This window comes from Amblyomma maculatum, chromosome 2 (genome assembly GCF_055883805.1).
Source record: "Amblyomma maculatum isolate TAMU_Amacu chromosome 2, ASM5588380v1, whole genome shotgun sequence".
NCBI lineage: Eukaryota > Metazoa > Arthropoda > Arachnida > Ixodida > Ixodidae > Amblyomma > Amblyomma maculatum.
Window position 1 is genome coordinate 205,892,901 of NC_139345.1, and position 17,668 is coordinate 205,910,568.

The 17,668-nt window shown below is 48.0% G+C and overlaps 1 protein-coding gene across 1 annotated transcript in view; it reads right to left on the minus strand.

The window, feature by feature from the left end:
- LOC146201111 (glycogenin-1-like) overlaps nucleotides 1–17,668 on the minus strand; it is a 125,678-nt gene that overhangs the window by 13,312 nt on the left and 94,698 nt on the right. The window contains exons 5-7 of the mRNA XM_084592494.1: nucleotides 14,770–14,902; nucleotides 3,221–3,265; nucleotides 3,035–3,145 (exon numbers count right to left, since the gene is read on the minus strand). Coding sequence (XP_084448620.1) covers nucleotides 3,035–3,145; nucleotides 3,221–3,265; nucleotides 14,770–14,902 — 289 coding nt within the window. The remainder of the gene's footprint in view (nucleotides 1–3,034; nucleotides 3,146–3,220; nucleotides 3,266–14,769; nucleotides 14,903–17,668) is intronic.

A 17,668-nucleotide genomic window follows, 5' to 3' on the forward strand; every position in this document is an offset into this window, starting at 1 on the left:
TCTCCCATAACTTTTGCCATCCTGCTTTCCTCAGCTATTTGCAAAGCCTCTTCAGATAACCAGTTTGCTTTCTTGCATTTCTTTTGCTTTGAAACTGCCTTAGTAGCAACTTCTTGTATTATATCACGAACATCAGTCCATATCTATTCAGGCTCTCTGTCGTCTAGATCTAGTTCTTGAAATCGATTCCTCACTTCCACGGCATATTCTGGTGGAATTGGATCCAGATCATACCTGAAAGGCCTTCTAGTTTTCTGCGTTTTCCTCAATCGAAGCTTAAATTTGGCAACAAGAAGCTGACGATCGGTGCCACAATCGGCTCCAGGCCTTATTTTTACTGCTTGTATAGCGCTTCTCCATCTCTGCCGGCAAAGAATATAATCAATCTGATTCCTGTACAGACCGCACGGTGAAGTCCGTGTGTACAAGCGCCTCTTGTGCTGTTAAAAATGAGTATTCGCTATAGTCAGGTTGTTTTCTAGACAAAACTCTACTAGCCTCTGCCCAGCTTCATTTGGCTCATCAAGACCGAACTTGCCTGTATTTCCGAATATTTCTTCACTCCCCACCTTAGCATTCCAGTCTACTATGAGAAAAAGGACGCCTGATGATGGAGTGCGGTCTAAAAGGCATTGCAGGTCAGCATAAAATCTCTGAATGTCAGCTTCTTCAGCAGTAGTGGTTGGTGCATAGACTTTAATAACTGTTATGTTGAAAGGGTGACCTTGGATCCGAAGTGAAATCATTCGGTCGTTTTTGGGGTTGTACCCTAGCACTGCTTTTCCCATTCTTCTGTTCACTATGAGAGCGACCCCATTCCTTCTCCTGGATTCGTGCCCACAATAAAAGACATAATGGTCGCCGGAATTAAATTCTCCCATTCCGGTCCACTTGAGCTCGCTGATACCTAAGATATCAATGTTCAATCTGTACATTTCTCGCTTGACGACATCCAGTTTACCTTGCGTCATAGATCTTACATCCCATGTTGCTATGTGATATATCTCCTTTCAACATCGGACTTTCCGGTCGCTTCCCGACACATCCACAACTGAGCGTCCTTTTGGCTTTAGCCCAGCCGCTTCATTCGTCCTGGAGCTACAAGGAATCGCACTTTGTTCATTACCAGTAACATGTGGGACGCCTTCCAACCTGGGGGGCTCATCTTTCGGCGCCATATCAATTATGCTATTATGACTGGCCATAGGGGTTTCTTGGCAGGAAATACTGGAGTGAGTTGCCATTACCTTCTTCAGTGAATCACATCTTGTCAGAACTCGCTGCCGTGACCTGTCTATCTTGGGTGGCCCTACACAGCAGAGCTCACGACTTCATCGAGTTTCGCAAGCCCCTCCGCCACAAGGCAGTGATCCATAAAGGGGATTTTAATGATAGTTAACTAAATTATAGTGGTAGTTAGTGATGATTAACTACATGATAAGCAATAAGATCGATAAGACTGAACACGTAACTCAAAGGGAATTTAGTACAACACTAACGCTAACCATACGACATTACCAAATTAGATACTAATAACATGACTCATAACATAGTATTAGTTAAGTATAGGAATATCTTGACATAAGGATAACAGCTTATCGTGCTAGTGAGGATGTCATCCACTAACCCCGTGATGCGAATATAGACTTGAAGTCAGCAACGAGTTCACGACGTCACAGCTACATGCGACAAACCTCTATGGTTAAGAAGTTCAACACGTGGGAATAGCAACGGATGGCGGAAAATGCAGCACTAGGTCATAACAGAACCAGGCACGGAACTTATAGAGCTTTCGCATTTCCACACGTGAAGTGAGTTAACGCACCCCTGTCATTTTTATGCAGTACCTAGGTACAACAAATATAAACCTCAAGCGCACAAATCCTGCGAGTGTGAGAGGACGCAAAATTTGCGCGTCTGGTTAATTATTACTAAATACGACTGACCTGGTAGGCACGCTTTTTCCTGTTTTCTAACTATTTGATATGTTTTACTAGGTCATCACGAAGCCGTGCTCCTTTCGTACGTTACACTTCATTCCGCTGGCACACGCGCAAGATGGGCTGGGATTTTATTTCTAGTAATTGCAGCCGTGCGTGACTGCATCCCCACTCTGTTTCAAATCATTGTATTTCTCTCTGGGGAGTTTTCACAGTGTTTACTTGGCGCCTTTAAGGTGAGAATTACTGATAGTACAGGGTATTCTGTAGTTATACGAATACGACCATTGAACACGCTTGCTGCTAGCCGCCGCCGTGTTGCTTAGTTCTTTTCTGGCGCAAGTCAGCTCAATAAAGAGTTAACTTTAGAGCTACGCCTGTCCGTTCGTGTGTTCCCTCCGGCACCCTCACTGTTTGAGAATATAAAGTCGACGTGATAAAGTAGACGTGGACCAAAAAAAACGCCTCTTTCTGCAACTGGCTTTTACCTTTCATGTCGCTGCATATTTTAAAATGCCGTCAATAGCACATTATACATTTATGTAGAACGAGAGGAAGAACTTGAGTACATAGTATCAAAAAGAGCACTGAACAAGGGGACTGGTCCAGATCAAGGAGATTATAAAAGTTAGCAAAGGTTATAAACGTTTTTATTACCTACCTAGTACAGGCGCAGCAAGTCTGTGTGCCTACTAGAGTATTTTTGCCGCTACCACAACGTAAAAGCCTTAAAGCTTCGTGCTTGGGCCACTTCCACGCTGTTCGCACAAGCACGCAATATACAAGTTTAGCGGGTATCATTTCTGCCGCGTACGATGCCCACAGCATTTCAGACAATAAGCCCACGCATTTACGACGAACTTCAATACTTGCTGCGCAATCTGAGCTCTCTAACCAAATGATCACGAGCTTACAGAGCAGTGAGGTCTCAGCAAATTATATAACTGGAGGATATTAGCCTCATGACAGTAGTGCTATAGAGGAAACACCATTAGTCTCTGGTAGAGCAGGGAGCGGCCAGGCAGAACAACTGTCGACACAGATGGCACAATACTGGCAGATAATTATCAACAGTGCATCTATGCGCTCTTCACCTGGAAAATGTTGGCGATAGACGTGTCACTGAGGATGTTCAGCAGACAGCTGACACTTTGGTTGCGAGTGCGTGCCGACGCCTTGGAACCCGGAGTAGTCTCGTCGGTGGACTGCGCAAGCATGAGGAACAAGCAAAACCCCGACTCAAGTTCTGCAGCCGCCTCGTCCTTCTGAACTGGACTTACCGTCCTGGAGGCGCCCGAAGCGGAGGCACCTGGACTCGTGGATGTCTGGATTAGGAGAAAACAAAACGATTATATACTCCCAGTACACTGACCGACACCAGCAACACAAGCGTTTCACACCATCCAAAAATCGTATGTCATCAACTCTGGTTTGATTCATGGGCTTTAACGTCCCAAAACAGCTCGGGATATGGGAAACGCCATATAACCGCCACGGGGTGCATAGTTCATCAAATGGGGACAAAGCATCAGAAGGTGTATCGAGTTCTCCAAACACTTCGACGACCTGGGGTTCTTCAACGAGCCCTGACTGCGCACCGCACAAGGGCGCCTCGCCTTCATCGAAAAGCGGTCGCCGTTGTCGAGATTCGATGGTGCATCCTTGTTTAAAACAGTACCGCCCTAACCACTGCACCGCCACGGGATGCATAGCTCATCAAGTGTGGACGAAACATCTGAAGATGTCTCGATGGCAGCTGGGCGAAGGCATTGAGGGGTGGACAACCCTGACGTCCGGAACTTAGATCTTGAGGAGATGCAGACGACCACCAAACGCTGGCACACGAAGGATACGCCGCATAGCGCCCCGGCTACAAAGCACTGCCACGCAACACAAAGTCATGCAATGTAATGCAAGCAGACACCTGTCCGCTGGCGAGAGAAACCCAAGGGGAGTGGTGCTGCCATCCCATAGCTAGACACAATTTACCAATAGATCTGCCATTTGTAATTACTTGAATGCAAAATTGTTCTCAAATGTGGTGATGGCAAACTGCAGTTACTAAGCTAGAGCGTTTAAGTTTTAGGTCAAATTCTATATGAACAGCCTCAGTCTTAAAATGCATGCGTATTATCATGCAATGTGACCAACAGGCAAAAGCCAAGATTCTAATTAAAAATATAGCCCGAAGGAGTTCTCCATAAAGCAGTATCTAAGTTTTTCAGTAGCTGTATGGTAAGCGCCAGGCTTTTAAACGTGCACAGTAAGAGTCATCTAAAATTTGAGAGGCTTTTGATTCTAGCCAATGCGCAATAAGCCACAATGCATCGTCCAGCAGCGAACACATTAGGCGGAATATTGTGCACCTTAACAACATTCAAGCGACCACATTCGATGTATTCATAAGCGACGTTTTGAGGCCCCAAGCGTACATGGCGCGTATTAATGGTGGAAGCCTGATTGCTACACTCAAATGAGCGCTACAACTGGGAACAGTATTTTCTTGTTGAAATATCTCTTCGTTGCGTATTTGCTGTTCGACGTCAATGGACGTGATCACTGCCCCAATTTTCATTTGCTTCACTTTTCTTTTGGCAAATTTAAAGGGCTACTTTCCAGAAAAGGACCTTTTAGGCAAAGGAGCCCAGTGTTTCGATCAGGTACCGGAGATAGTCTGTGCAAAATGCTACAGTGACACGCACGCCGCAAAGCAACGAAATTACAAATCAAACCTCTCTCATGCTCTCCTTCGGGAAGCCAGCTTCCCCGTTCCCTGCGCTGGCCCGTCGAGCCACAGTTATGATGTGCTTTCTGAGAACAACGTCCATTGGTCCGTCTCGCTGACTGACGGGAGAAGGATGGGTGTCTACGGCTCGCTGCGCGCTTTTCCCTCGCCATGACCCGACTGAATCCAGAGGCGCGCGCTCCCTCGCTCGTTTTCTTTTTTTTTTTTCGCGCAGGCGGAGTCCCTTGCCCCACCTCCCGCCAAACGCGGAGGAAGAAGGGGAATTTGTCTTGCGGAGGCTGGACGACCGGGTAGGAGAGTGAAAAACCTTTGCGAGGGAATGGAAGGAGAGAAACAGGACAGAATCGGGTGATTGAGGTGGCTGTAACTGCGTTATTAGCTACTCTTTTCAAAAACATTTTGCGGCCTTGAGTTCTAGGGGCGAAGTCTTAAAGTCACCGGGGAAGAAAATATTTTCGACCGGAGGGTGGACAGTGGGCCTTTAAAAGGCGAGCGCAGAGCAGCGACGAGGAACACCGCTGCGTGCGCTTCTTACGCTCCGCACTATAGGCAAGCACCAGTAGAAGCGTCCTCTCATACCGCGCCTCTCAAAATGCGTGGTGGTTTTCGCTATCTACGAATCGCGGCGGCCAAGACCACAGTCATTTCGTACATCTCTTTCGAAGCTGTCTTTGGTAGTCTGAATGGCATAGTACTCCGAGATTGGCTAGCTTCGCGCTGCTCGCGTTGCAACCAAATAAAAAAGTGTGGACTGCCGAAAAGCATCAAAAATTGACTATTGACACAATGCGGTTAAGCTCGCAGATTGCTGCACGAAACTGCTCAACATTGCCGCTATCGCTGGTGATCGTAAGGAATATGCGCGCAGATCCGAAATCCGTTGCGCATCAGAGTTAGCATCCCGCTCTCGGTCCAAGCAGGTCTGTGTTTTGCTTGAGTCCAATAAGCATGCGTCCATCTGTGCCAGATTCGGCAGCTCTGGCTCGGATTCCGCTACCCGCTCGAAATCTACTAGTGAAAATCGCCATTTCATTCAGGGCACGCACCTTTCATTTATTTCTTTGTTTATTTGCGATACACTCAGGGCAAAAAGCATTACATAGGTTAGTGGTTAGAAAAGGCAAATACAGGTATGAATGGTTTCTATTTATACAATGTTATAAAATTTTCTTACAAATTGTACTTTCCTAATTTTAGATAAGGCACTGCGAAAACGCGAATGATCAACAGTGGAAGTTACAGATAGAGGAAGGCAGTTCCGGTACTGAGACGTATGGAGAATGAATGAATAAAGGGAAGTTTTTGTGTGGAATGAATGAATAAAGGGAAGTTTTTGTGTGGTATAAATTTGCGACGGCACCTTTTTGTTCGTTACCAATGCGAAGAGAGATATACAAAGAAGGAATGAGGAAGACGGCGGGGCCGGTCGATTCCTGGAGCCTAATTCCGCTCAAGGACGCTTACCAGGACAATGCATGGAGTAGGTGCCACACGAGGAAGCTTTGTCACTCATAGTCAGTGGTTAAGACTGTCGGCTACTGAACTGCAGCGTCCGCTTTCTAACTCGACCACGACGATCGCCTTTCGATGAGGGTGAAACGCAAAAGCGTCCGGTTTCTGTGTGATGCCACTGCAAGTGAAATATCCTCAAGTGGTCGAAATATTTTAAGTAGCTTTCCTACACCACCTCTTTCTGCTTTCTCTACCACTTTCCTCCCTCTCCAACACTATGGCACAGTCCAGTTTTTCACTGTGAAGTGTGTCAATTACTGCACTTTCCTTTCCTATGAAATAATTACACCAACGGTCAATCATGCGGCCAAAAATTTCCACAGACAATGATCAAAATTTTTGAGATGTACGTACAGAAACAAAAACATCTAAGCAATTTGGAGAGCGCTCCAAAACAAAGAAGAAATGCGAAAGCGTTAAGGGAGGGGTGGCTGCTCCTGGGCATACGGGGCTGGGAACGGTAGGCGATGCCGTGAAGCGGGGGCACGATGCAACCGGTGGTTGTACCCGTTGTAGGCCGCTATTGCACCTACCACCGCTTCGGTCGCGGACGACGGCTGTTGCGACGCGCGTCTTTCTCTCTCCAAGGCCTACTTTTCTTTCTTCTCTATTTTCTCCTCTGTCCGCACGAGGCGTACGAGGCAGCGGAGGTGTTTGGCTCAGCAACACAGCCTTAGCAGGTCCGTGCATTTTCTTTTCTTTGCTCCTATATTCCCAACAACAAGCGTGAACATTAATGTCGCACTCGGTACATCGCGCGCCCCTTGTCGAACACAACCAGCCTTCCGCAGAACGCTTCAAAGTTCACCGGCATTCTGTATACAGGAAAGGAAAGGCGCAGTATACGCCACTCGCTTTACTATCATCCTCATGGTAGACAAGAATTATAACTAAAATGGCTAGTATTGGGCCTACTGGTTATTCATAGCGGTTCACCGCGCTAACGCCTAGTTCGCCCTAACACCTAGCAGCGTAGTGCCAACTAAAATAAACCTGTTGAGCCTATTTGCATACAGTACGTCGTGCCTCTTGAGTCCCTTCTGCCAACTGCGCCTTCCACCAGCGAAAGGCGTGCTGTAAGCGAACCTCAAACGACGCACTACTTGCGTCGTTCGGTTTTTTATACGGCGCATTATAGCGAGTGACCTACCTCTAAAAGAACTAAACATGCGCTCTAGGATATCGCGGTCGTATAACAGTTTAACCGTTTGTTTGTTTTTTTTCCTATATACAGGAAAAAGCGAACGGAATGCTAAAGGCTGCTAGCGTAACGAGTCCTTCCCTCCGCATATAGGTTCGGCAGCAGTAAAGTGAAAAACACGTAGAATACAACCAAAAACACTTCTCTGTCATGCAGACTTCAGTAATATAGATACAAAACTTATTGCCGTACAGGTGTAAAAAAATGGATGAACAAAGACGCAAAGCTCAGTCATCTTGACGGACATGTGTACAGACAAAAAATATACGAAAGGTAACATACATCAAAACCCAGGAAAGGTCACTGGTTTACAGACGCTACACAAGATTTGCAAATAAAAGTAGAACTTCTTTTTCAATAGCCAGTCCTTTAAGTTTTTTCTTCATTCTTTTGCTAAAATCAATATCATGTGACAGTTAATTTAAAAGTACTGCAATTTGGTAATCTAAATGCTTTTTACTATAAGTTGTGCTCGTCCGAGGCTTTCTGAGCTCTTGTCTGAGAAGGGTGAGCGTGTGTGTATGGGCAGGATTACTAGTTACATAGTTTGTTTTTGCACATATTGAAATAACCTGAAAAAATAAACCTATCAGGTCTTAGTAGAGTACTTCGCAAACAGTGGACTTGTTGATAAGTCTTGTGAGTGTCCAGAATACCTATCAAATAACCGAAGCACACATTTCTGTAATTTTAGTAATCGGAAGTAATTTTTACTAGTGGTTGTACCCCAAACCAAAATGCAGTATGAAAGTCTGGAATAAAAGAGAGTACAATAGAGCGAGATGTTCCGCCAAAAAGGTATAAGTGAACTTACTCTATATAGGAACCTGATAGTTCTGCTTAGATCAAGAGCGTGGGTGCTCCAAGAGAAGTTTTCCTGGAATCATACTCCCAGATATTTTTGTTTCTTGTTTTGTTTGTGATGTGATGTATAACATCTCCTCGAGGCGATGTGTATTTCATCATCCAATCTGGGCTTTTCGTCATCTCCGGTGTCACACTCACTATCCCGCACCACTGCGCGCCGTCATATATGCAGTTTGGTTCGTCCATCGTCACCTTACCCGCATGCGCGAATACATACATACATACGCGTAAGCACCGAAATTCCCGTCGTTGGAACCTCACCATTTTTAGTCACCCTGCAGACTTCATAAAACTCCTTCGTCAAGGTGTACAGACTATAATATATAGTCGTGCATTACTCTTGCAGTTTCGTCTCTATAATACCCATTAACAAACTTAAGATTATTTATAGACACTTTACTGATTGTCTATGAGAAGAAATACGAAATCAGGAATTCTGTAAATTTTATTCTATCGAATGTGTATAGGTTGTTCATAGAGAAAAGCGTTATGTCCGCGGTTGGCTTACGTCTTGTGTGTTTTGAGTAGACGCGGAGACGGGGGAACAATGAACCGCTCAACCGGTGCGTGATTCCCGCCGAGGTGTTGTGTTCGCAAGGGTTGCGCGTGTGAACGAAGGACCAACGACCCTCTCTACATTCCCTCCCTCCTTTCTCCCGAGCTCTCTCCTGTCTGCACCGGCCAGCCGTGCCTGCAGAGAGATGACTTCGGACCGCGCCGATGAGCGGCCGCCAGCGCGCACCGCTGTAGTCGAACTCTATTAAACAGTTTCTTGCGTTCGCAAACGCCTTGTTTCTTCAGGCCACCTGCGGACATAACAGTGGCGACGAGAGAAGCAGATCCGAGCCCAGCATTAAGCTACGCCGTACAGCAATCATGGCTACGCTCATGCTTCCTGGAAGGATACCGGAGTTCAACGGTTCCTCAAGGACATCTTGGTTTGGACGCCTTCAGTTCTACTTTTAGGCGAACAACATCATGAAGAATGCCCAGAAAAGGACCCACCTGCTTACAATGTGCGGGGAGGAGACGTACGACAACATTTGCGCTCCGGGCCAGCCAAGCACTCCAGCTGCCGTGGCCTACGACGACATCGTAGCTGCACTGAAGAAGCACTTCGAACCGTAGCCATCTGAAGTCTACCGCTGGGCTCGTTTTCAACGACGGGACCAGTTGGAGGAAGAAACTGCTAGTGCCTGCTTGCGGCACTAAAGAGACTGGCTGCCGACTGCAACTTTGGGACGCTGACTGCGAGCACAGCAGCCACCGAACAGTCAACCGGAGCAACGTCATCCCTGTCGCCGGCTAACTCCACAATGCTCCCCTTCGACATCATGCTGCGTGATCGATTCGCATGTGGACTGCGTGACGAGTCCTTGCAACAGCGCCTGTTCGCGGAATAGGACCTGACGTTCATGAAAGCCTATGATATCGTCTTGCGAACGAAAAGTGCGGGGCAGCAGCAGAGACAAACGCGACGATCTATCGAGCCAGTGCCCCAGAGAAGCAATTCGAACAACCAGAGCCACAACATGAAGGCACGTTCGAAAAAACTTCCAAAGGTCCAACACTGTTGGCACTAGCTGTGACGAACAGCCTAATCCGCAGACGTGACGCTTCCAAACAACTACATGCAACTTTTGCCACAAGCGTGGGCACATTGAGAAAGCTTGTATGACGAAGCAGAAGCAAGGTAATTCAGCCCCGTCACGAAATCATGACGTAGACGCTTATGAAGTCGCGGCACAAGCTGAGAAGCAAGGGTTTGAATCACCTTCGTCAGTGCTGTACAATCTAAAAAGCATTGCCAGTATCGGCACGCGTCAGAAAATAATGGCCTGCTTGACGATCCACAATAAGCTGATCCAGTTCGAAGTCGACTCCAGAGCCGCATGCACCCTTATACAGATAAGCTCACTTATCTGTATACATTTGTGGCTGAAACTCTAGCTTTATTGTACTCTTTTATTCCAGACTTTCATACTGCATTTTGGTTTGGAGTACAACGTGGCCGGAGCGCGCACCCGGACTAAAAGATGACGACACGCACCTCAGGACGTGGTCAGGTCAGAGCCTGCCGCTACTGGCTAGTGCCGACGTGGACGTTGTGTACAACGGCAAGCAGTTGTTATTGTTAAAAGCAGTGGATCCAGCCTACTGGAAAAGAACTGCTTTGACGAACTTGGGTTCACCATCGGCGGTGTCTCCCACTGGAGCGAAGTCTGTGGTGGAATACCTTCAAGAGAAGTACAAGACAGTCTTCTCCGATGACATCTCAGGACACAAGGAACATCCTGTCGACCGGGAGTTGGTCAACGATGCCAGCCCTTAAATTCTTCAAAGCAAGGCCAGTACCTTTTTCCTTAAGATCTGCACTAGAAGCGGAACTTGATAAATTGCAAGAAAAGACGTTATTGAACCAACAGAGCGCTCCGAATGGGCAACACCACTCGTCGTAGTTCGGAAGAATAATGGCACCCTACGACTATGCGGAGACTACCGAAGCACCGTGAACAGGTTTACCAAGCCGTTCTCCTACGCGCTGCCAACGCCGGAGGAAGTCCTCGTCACACTTCGCGGAGGGAAAATTTTCACCACCATGCACTTGTGGACTTTACGCAAGCGTACCAGCAGCTGAAGGTGAGCGAATCAACATCTCAGTTACTTACCATCAATACGCTGAAGGGCCTCTACAAAGTCAAACCACTGCCACTTGGCATAGCAGCAGCCCCAGCAATCTTCCTGATGTATATGGAGACGATACTTCGCGGAATTCCGGGAACATGCGTGTATCTCGACGATGTAATAGTCACAGGAGCATGAGACGAGTAGCATGCTGCACGTTTGGAACAAGTGATCGAAAGGCTAACTAACGCAGACTTGTGTATAAGCAAGGAAAATGCTGTTTTGTGTACCCAAGGTGAAATTCCTTGATCACTTAATTGAAGCTGAAGGCATCCGTCTAACTGATGACAAGATGTGAGCAATAACAGAGGCACGAGCACCAACTAACAAGCAGAACCTCCAGCCCTTTCTTGGACTCTTTACATTCTATGACCGGCTCCTAGAACAACGAGCAACAGTGGCCAACGACCTGTACAAACTATTGCAAAACGAGGTGCCATGGACCTGATCGCCAAACCATCAGGAGTCATTCGTGGCCCTGAAACAACTTTTGCAGTGTACAGCCCTCAAACATTAGGATGAGAGCAAGCCCTTAATCATAGCCTGCGACGCATCATCCTACGGCGTAGGTGCTGTTCTTTCACAAGCTGACAGTCAAGGAAGAGAGGCGCCATTGCGTTTGTGTTCCGCACTCTCAGCAGCAGCGCGCAACTACTCTCAGCTCCATCGCGAGGAGCTTGCTGTGGTCTACGCGGCCGAACACTTTCGCCAGTACTTTGCTGAGCGAAAAGTAACGTTCATAACAGACCACTTTTAGGCTTTTTGGGGCCCCAGAAGTTAATACCGCAGGTGTTGTCACCACGCATGACACGCTGGCGCATCAAAATGTCAGCATTATGACTACGACCTTGTACACCGATCGGGGAAGAAGCACCAGAATGCAGACGCACTGAGCCGCCTACCGCTGAGCACCGTCCACGAAGAACCGCCTAACCCGGGAGACGTGTTAATGCTCGAGGCACTGCCAGAGTCGCCGCTAACACCAAATGCAGTTGCTACGTCGACGCAAGGGGACCCATTTCTATCGGAGCTTTTCAACGCCATTCAAGAAGGTAACGTGAGTCGACTAAAGGGAGAAAACGTCAACGACTACCACAAGAGAGCTACGGAGTTAAGTACGCACAGTGGTTGCATCACCTGTGGGTCACGAGTTGTTATCCAACCAGCATTACGCTTGCAAGCTATGTCACTGCTTCACGCAGGCCATCGAAGCATTGTTTTATCAAGAAGTGCGCCCAACGCTTTATGTGGTGGCCTGGAATCGACAGCGACATCGAAGGAAGTGCTTAAAATTGCCAGATATGCCAGAACAACCAAAATGCGCCGCCAAAGCCCCCGGTCCCGCAGTGCGAGAAGGCAAGTGAGCCCTGGCGCGCTATTCATATCGATTTTGCAGGATCGGTCGATGGAAGCACGTTTCTTGTTATTGTCGACGCCTACACTAAATGGATCTAGGTCAAACAGATGACCAAAGTAACGTCAGCTGCAGTTATTGATGCGTTGAGAACATTGTTTGCCACGTTCGGATTGCCAAGACAAATCGTCTCTGATAACGGCAGTGCCTTTGTGTCAGCGAAGATCAGGCACTTTTTTAAGCAAAACGGTATTGCAGAAGTCACATCGGCTCCCTACCATCCGGCTACAAACGGCCAGGTTGGGCGATACGTGGCAGCGCTCAAGCGAGCTCTATTGAAGGAACAAGCTGCGTCATTGCACCTACGCATCGCCCGCTTTCTGTTTAAACAGCACAGCACGGAGCAAAACATAACGGCCGCACCCCAGCGCAGCTCATGTTCGCAAGCGAGCTGCGAACCCATCTGAGCGCCGTCCTTCCTGAGCCAGCACCTGAAACCAGGCAAAAGGAAGACGATATTCCCCACGTTAAGAGAATGCAAAAGGGCCAACGCGTTCTCGCTCGAAAATTCCACGGACAGCAGGCGTGGGCCCCAGCTGTAATAGACAGAAGCATTAGGAAGAGATCCTGGCTCGTACACATGGAGGGGGGCATTGCCCGCCGACACCTCGACCAGCTTCGTCTTCTGAAGGCACCGCCATAAACGACACCGATTCAAACAAGAAGGCCTTCGGTTCCTGGTACCGTGGCTAGGGACATCGAGGCGGATGACGCATCGCTCAAACATGCAAGGTGTACGCCCTATACAAAGACGACAAGCGCCGGTTCTGATGCCACGGTCGTACTAAGCGCACATTCACACGTGCACGCCGGCTTCCTGACCGCTGCCAGGCCCCTTTTAAGGGAGGAAATGTTTTGTCTTAAGCGTAGACGCGTAGACGGGAGAACAACTTCCCGCCGCAGTGTTGTGTTCGCAAGGGTTGCGCGTGTGAACGAAGGACCAACAACACTCTCGACATTCCCTTTTTCCTTTCCCCCCAGCTCTCTCCTGTCTGCACCGGCCAGCCGTGTCTGGAGAGAGATGACTTCGGACCACGCCGATGAGCGGCCACCAGCGCGCACCGCTCGAGTCGAATTCTAATAAATAGTTTCTTGTGTTCGCAAGCGCCTTGTTTCTTCAAGCCAACTGCGGACATAACAGAAAGCAAATGAAGAGGGCAACAGACTTCAGTCTGCAGATAATCTGTAGACGAAAGGAGCACGCCAAAAAATATCTGTGCATCGTATAATACTGTAAAATCTGTAGACCACTGTTATGAGGAGTAATCCAGCGGAGGATGTGGCACCAGTGCGTGCGGCTGACACACTACATCCATCTGCTCAGTTATAGACATTAACCTCAAGACGTAGCCGAAAACACTGCTTTGAAGGTTTGTACTCTTTCTTGACCCCTCCCGAGGTGTTGAGAAGGCCAGCGCACCGCAGACGCCTATGCCATAAGTACGGATGAACAAGAAAGGTCCCGCAAACGGAGCTACGAGCACAGATCTGAGTCATGTGCATGTGGTGTTCCCTCGCCATTTTACGGAAACGCGTTCGCGTAGATTCATTTCCTCATCCTTTATCGCCCATCCAGTAACCGCGACGTTCCTGCTGGGAAAGAAGGTGATGCATAGGCCTTTTTTTTTATTCTCGGTGGTGATGCTCTGGCACGCTGCTTTGTCGGTTTGTGGCGCACAATATTTGTCTGAAACGATCTCAACCAAGCATAAGTGCTTTCTTTGTTCCAGGCTTATGCATTTTCTTTAGGTACCTTATCTGGAAATGTTTTAGTCAGATTTAAATTGATCGCGGCCGAGAGCCCCGTGCTTTCTCTTTTTGCCGATCGCAGAGCACGCCCGTTACAATTGCTATGGCCGCTCACTGGTTCAGTTGTTTACGGTTGCAAGTCAGACCTTATGTCGCCTGCATGGCTCTTAACAGTGGCCTGTGAAAAACACCACTTTATTGCCAGAGGAGGATGGAACATTTGCGCGATGAATTTATTGATCATTATTGGACAAAATGAGAGTAGGCGCCGCTCTCCTACGGAAGAAATCTCGCTTGAGGATATAGAGGCGAGTTACACTTAACAATGACTCCTCCATTCTGCCCCGTGCTTAGGTAAATGAGATCTGCAATTTTATTTCCAAAGTCCCAGAATTTACACAATTACAGTAAAGTGTGGTGATGTATGCTTCGCCATGGCCTGTAAATCTGCTCAGCAATATTGTGTTTTTCTGGCTCAAACTTGGTGCAATAATACCAGACATGCCATGAGGCGCGTGTCTTCCTGCGCGCGTCACTTTGAGACGTTAAACCCGACAAACCAAACGTTACTGCACTCGCTCCTTTTTACATCCAGGCTGCGTGGCAGAAAGACTCATCAACCGAGGAGGCGAACATGGATCTACGGAGGTGTTACCTCGGCGCTGGCTTGAGGGCTGGACAGAGGAGAGCAGATCTCCTCACGGCACACCAGTCCCGGCTTGCGCCCTCCGTCGCCACACGGGTGCCGCGCCAGCTTCGGCTGCACGTGGCGCGAGAACACTTCCCACCTGTGCCGGGGGCACACGCAGCTCTCTCACCTAGAGAAGAATAACAACTACGGCAGGCCTTCTGGTATAGCAGGAAGTGAGAAGTGGGTGGAAAAGAAAAAGCACTTATACCACAATTAAAGGGTGTTTAAAAAAACAGGCAGAATATAGCCAGCGAAGCAGGACTCTTGGCAACACATTCTCTCCAGGTAGTACGATTTGCAAGAGTTTTAAGCCATTTTTAGCACTGATTCGAAATGTGACACACCACCGCATAATTATTGGGGGCCCAAATTACTCACGTGCGCTTAAAGGGAAGCTGAAACGTTTTTCGCAAAAAAATGAGTTATGTGCGGCATTTTATAGTTTTTTGTCCGCTGAACACGACTATTATACTTTAAAAAGGCAGAAAGGAGCGCAAACGATAGTTTTTACACGAAAACAAGCACCAGCGGGACCGCCCTCCAAGCAAACGCCACTCTTGTCCGTAATTGGCCGGGCCCATCATGACGTCAAGCTTGGGTATGCCAGGCCGGCGCCGGTGGTGTTGCTGCGTGCGCGTCGCTTCAGGGGACTTGAGAGCTCGATTTAAAATGTTATTGATTATTCGAACAATGTAAAACACTTTGAACACTTACCGTAAGCGTTCTAGCAACCAGCAATTAAAAAAGAAAAAAAACGTTGCTATGAAAGACGCTGTCGATGTCGAGTACGTCGACAGCGAAAGCAAAGTCAGCACATTTGCGCGAGTCGAAAAATGCAAGAGCTGGCCCGATTTAACAACTTCCCTGTACACACTAAAGCTCGCTTCAGTAGCAACAAAAGGAATAGGCATAGTATATGATGCAATCCTAGTCGACAGCACGTTTGCACAACCTTCCAGTATCGCCCAACGGCGAAACAACAAACGCACGCGTACTGCAGCTGCAGCTGCCCGTCCTATATATATTTGCAGCTATATAGTTTGCGCGGTGCGCTGTTCAACGGAAAGCCGAAAATGGTCCGGCTTCAGCAGCATCATGAAATCAGAAATGTTCGCAGCGCCTGCAGCGCCTGATGAAGCGAGCTTACCGGAACGGCAACGACAGCAAGCGCGGCGGACGGGCGCTCTGGACACTGCCTGGTCGTCTCTAGGCCTATATTTTATTTCGCATTGGTGCCACAGCAGACGACGCTAGGAAATTGAGCAGCGCTGTAGTAAACAGGCTACTCGTAGAACGGCCTACTGTAAATCACTATGTTTAACAATGAAATGAAGATATTTCTCACGGCGCCGCCTTAGAAGATGACCTCATGTTTACATACACTAAGATCGAATAAGCCGCAACGGCACAGCGACTGCCGCCACACAGCTGTGAAGAGAAACTTGGTTGTATCGCAGTTATCCTACCAGCATCTCGGTACGGATCAGCGAGCCTCAATAAGGGTTAATTTTTGACATTCCGTTATCCTTGGGCTTAATATTTAGGACAGCAATAAATTTGAGCACGCTTTCGTGACGCTAGCGCAAGGGATCCACGGATAGCTTGGGGAAGGCGCGGCCGGCATGGCATGTGGAGGCAGTGCTGCGTTCGGACCATGCTTTAGCGCCTTGTTGCCGCGCGAGCAGCACGGCAGACACTGCGTTATAAATTACTATTGCAAGTGCACCTTGATTCTACCGATCATATTCATTTCGTTGGCTGCACATAATTGGCAATTGTTAACATAGCCGAGAACAGTGAGCCGCGAATCGTGTTTTCAGTTTGGTATTCTCGGTTAAGCGTACCACGGCGAAGCCAACCGTGCAGCAGCGGTATTAACCTAATTACATGCGGGAACAATGATAGAACAGCCGCGGACTTCAGTTGTGCTGATTTAATTGAAATCCCAAATGGCCGCAATCGCTGCCAAGATTGGATTATCGTCATCGGCATGCATATCTTAGTGCAAAACACAGCTGATTCCAAAGGCAAGATTTTGGCAGCCCTTTTCATGACAGAGGCGCACAGCGTCGAAAATTTCTGATCCTCTGGGAGACTATAAAGCACCATGTCGCCTGGACCACCGATGTTCGTACAACGGAAAGCCGGTCTGATAGCAACCAGTTGCTTCCGCACTCACAAGAATGCTTGTATTCTAATGACAAAAGAAAGTGATTTACGAACATCGAACGACGTTTATTTTACAACTCAGCAATAGAGGCTCACTAGTCGGAGGGCGTTGAACTCCGCAACAGCTGCGTGTCTGCTGGTTGACCTCATGCGATTTTGAACACGCGGAACCTTCAGCACATAATGATAGAGCTGGAGAAATCAAACGGCACCAATAGCAAATTGCGCTGATCCGTAGATCCGTAGATCCCCAGAGCGCGGGAGGGAGCAAAGCAAGCGTGTAAAACGCGCGGCCGGCCGGCATTCCGACATTGACGTCACAGCCACCTGTTCCCCAGTTTCGACGCCCCGCCTTCGCCGCTCCCGGCAGCGACGAGGGCGTGACCGCGGCGCGTTTTCAACAATCGATTTCTGTTTTTCTTATTAACATAATTGAAGCAAAAATTGGCACACACGATTGACAAAACCCGTTCTTTCCAACCACCAAATTTCATGGAATTTGAAAACCGTTTCAGCTTCCTTTTAATGAGAAAGCATTGTGCTTCAAGTCCTGCCAGTTGCTCCGAATTCAAGCAGGGTTATTGGTGTTAGACTCGGTGATTATTGCTAATTGGTGTGAGTGGTATTGGAAATTCATGTTTGATGGCATATCAGTGAGCTTATAGGTGTCCCCAAAGTATGAGCTTAAAGGCTG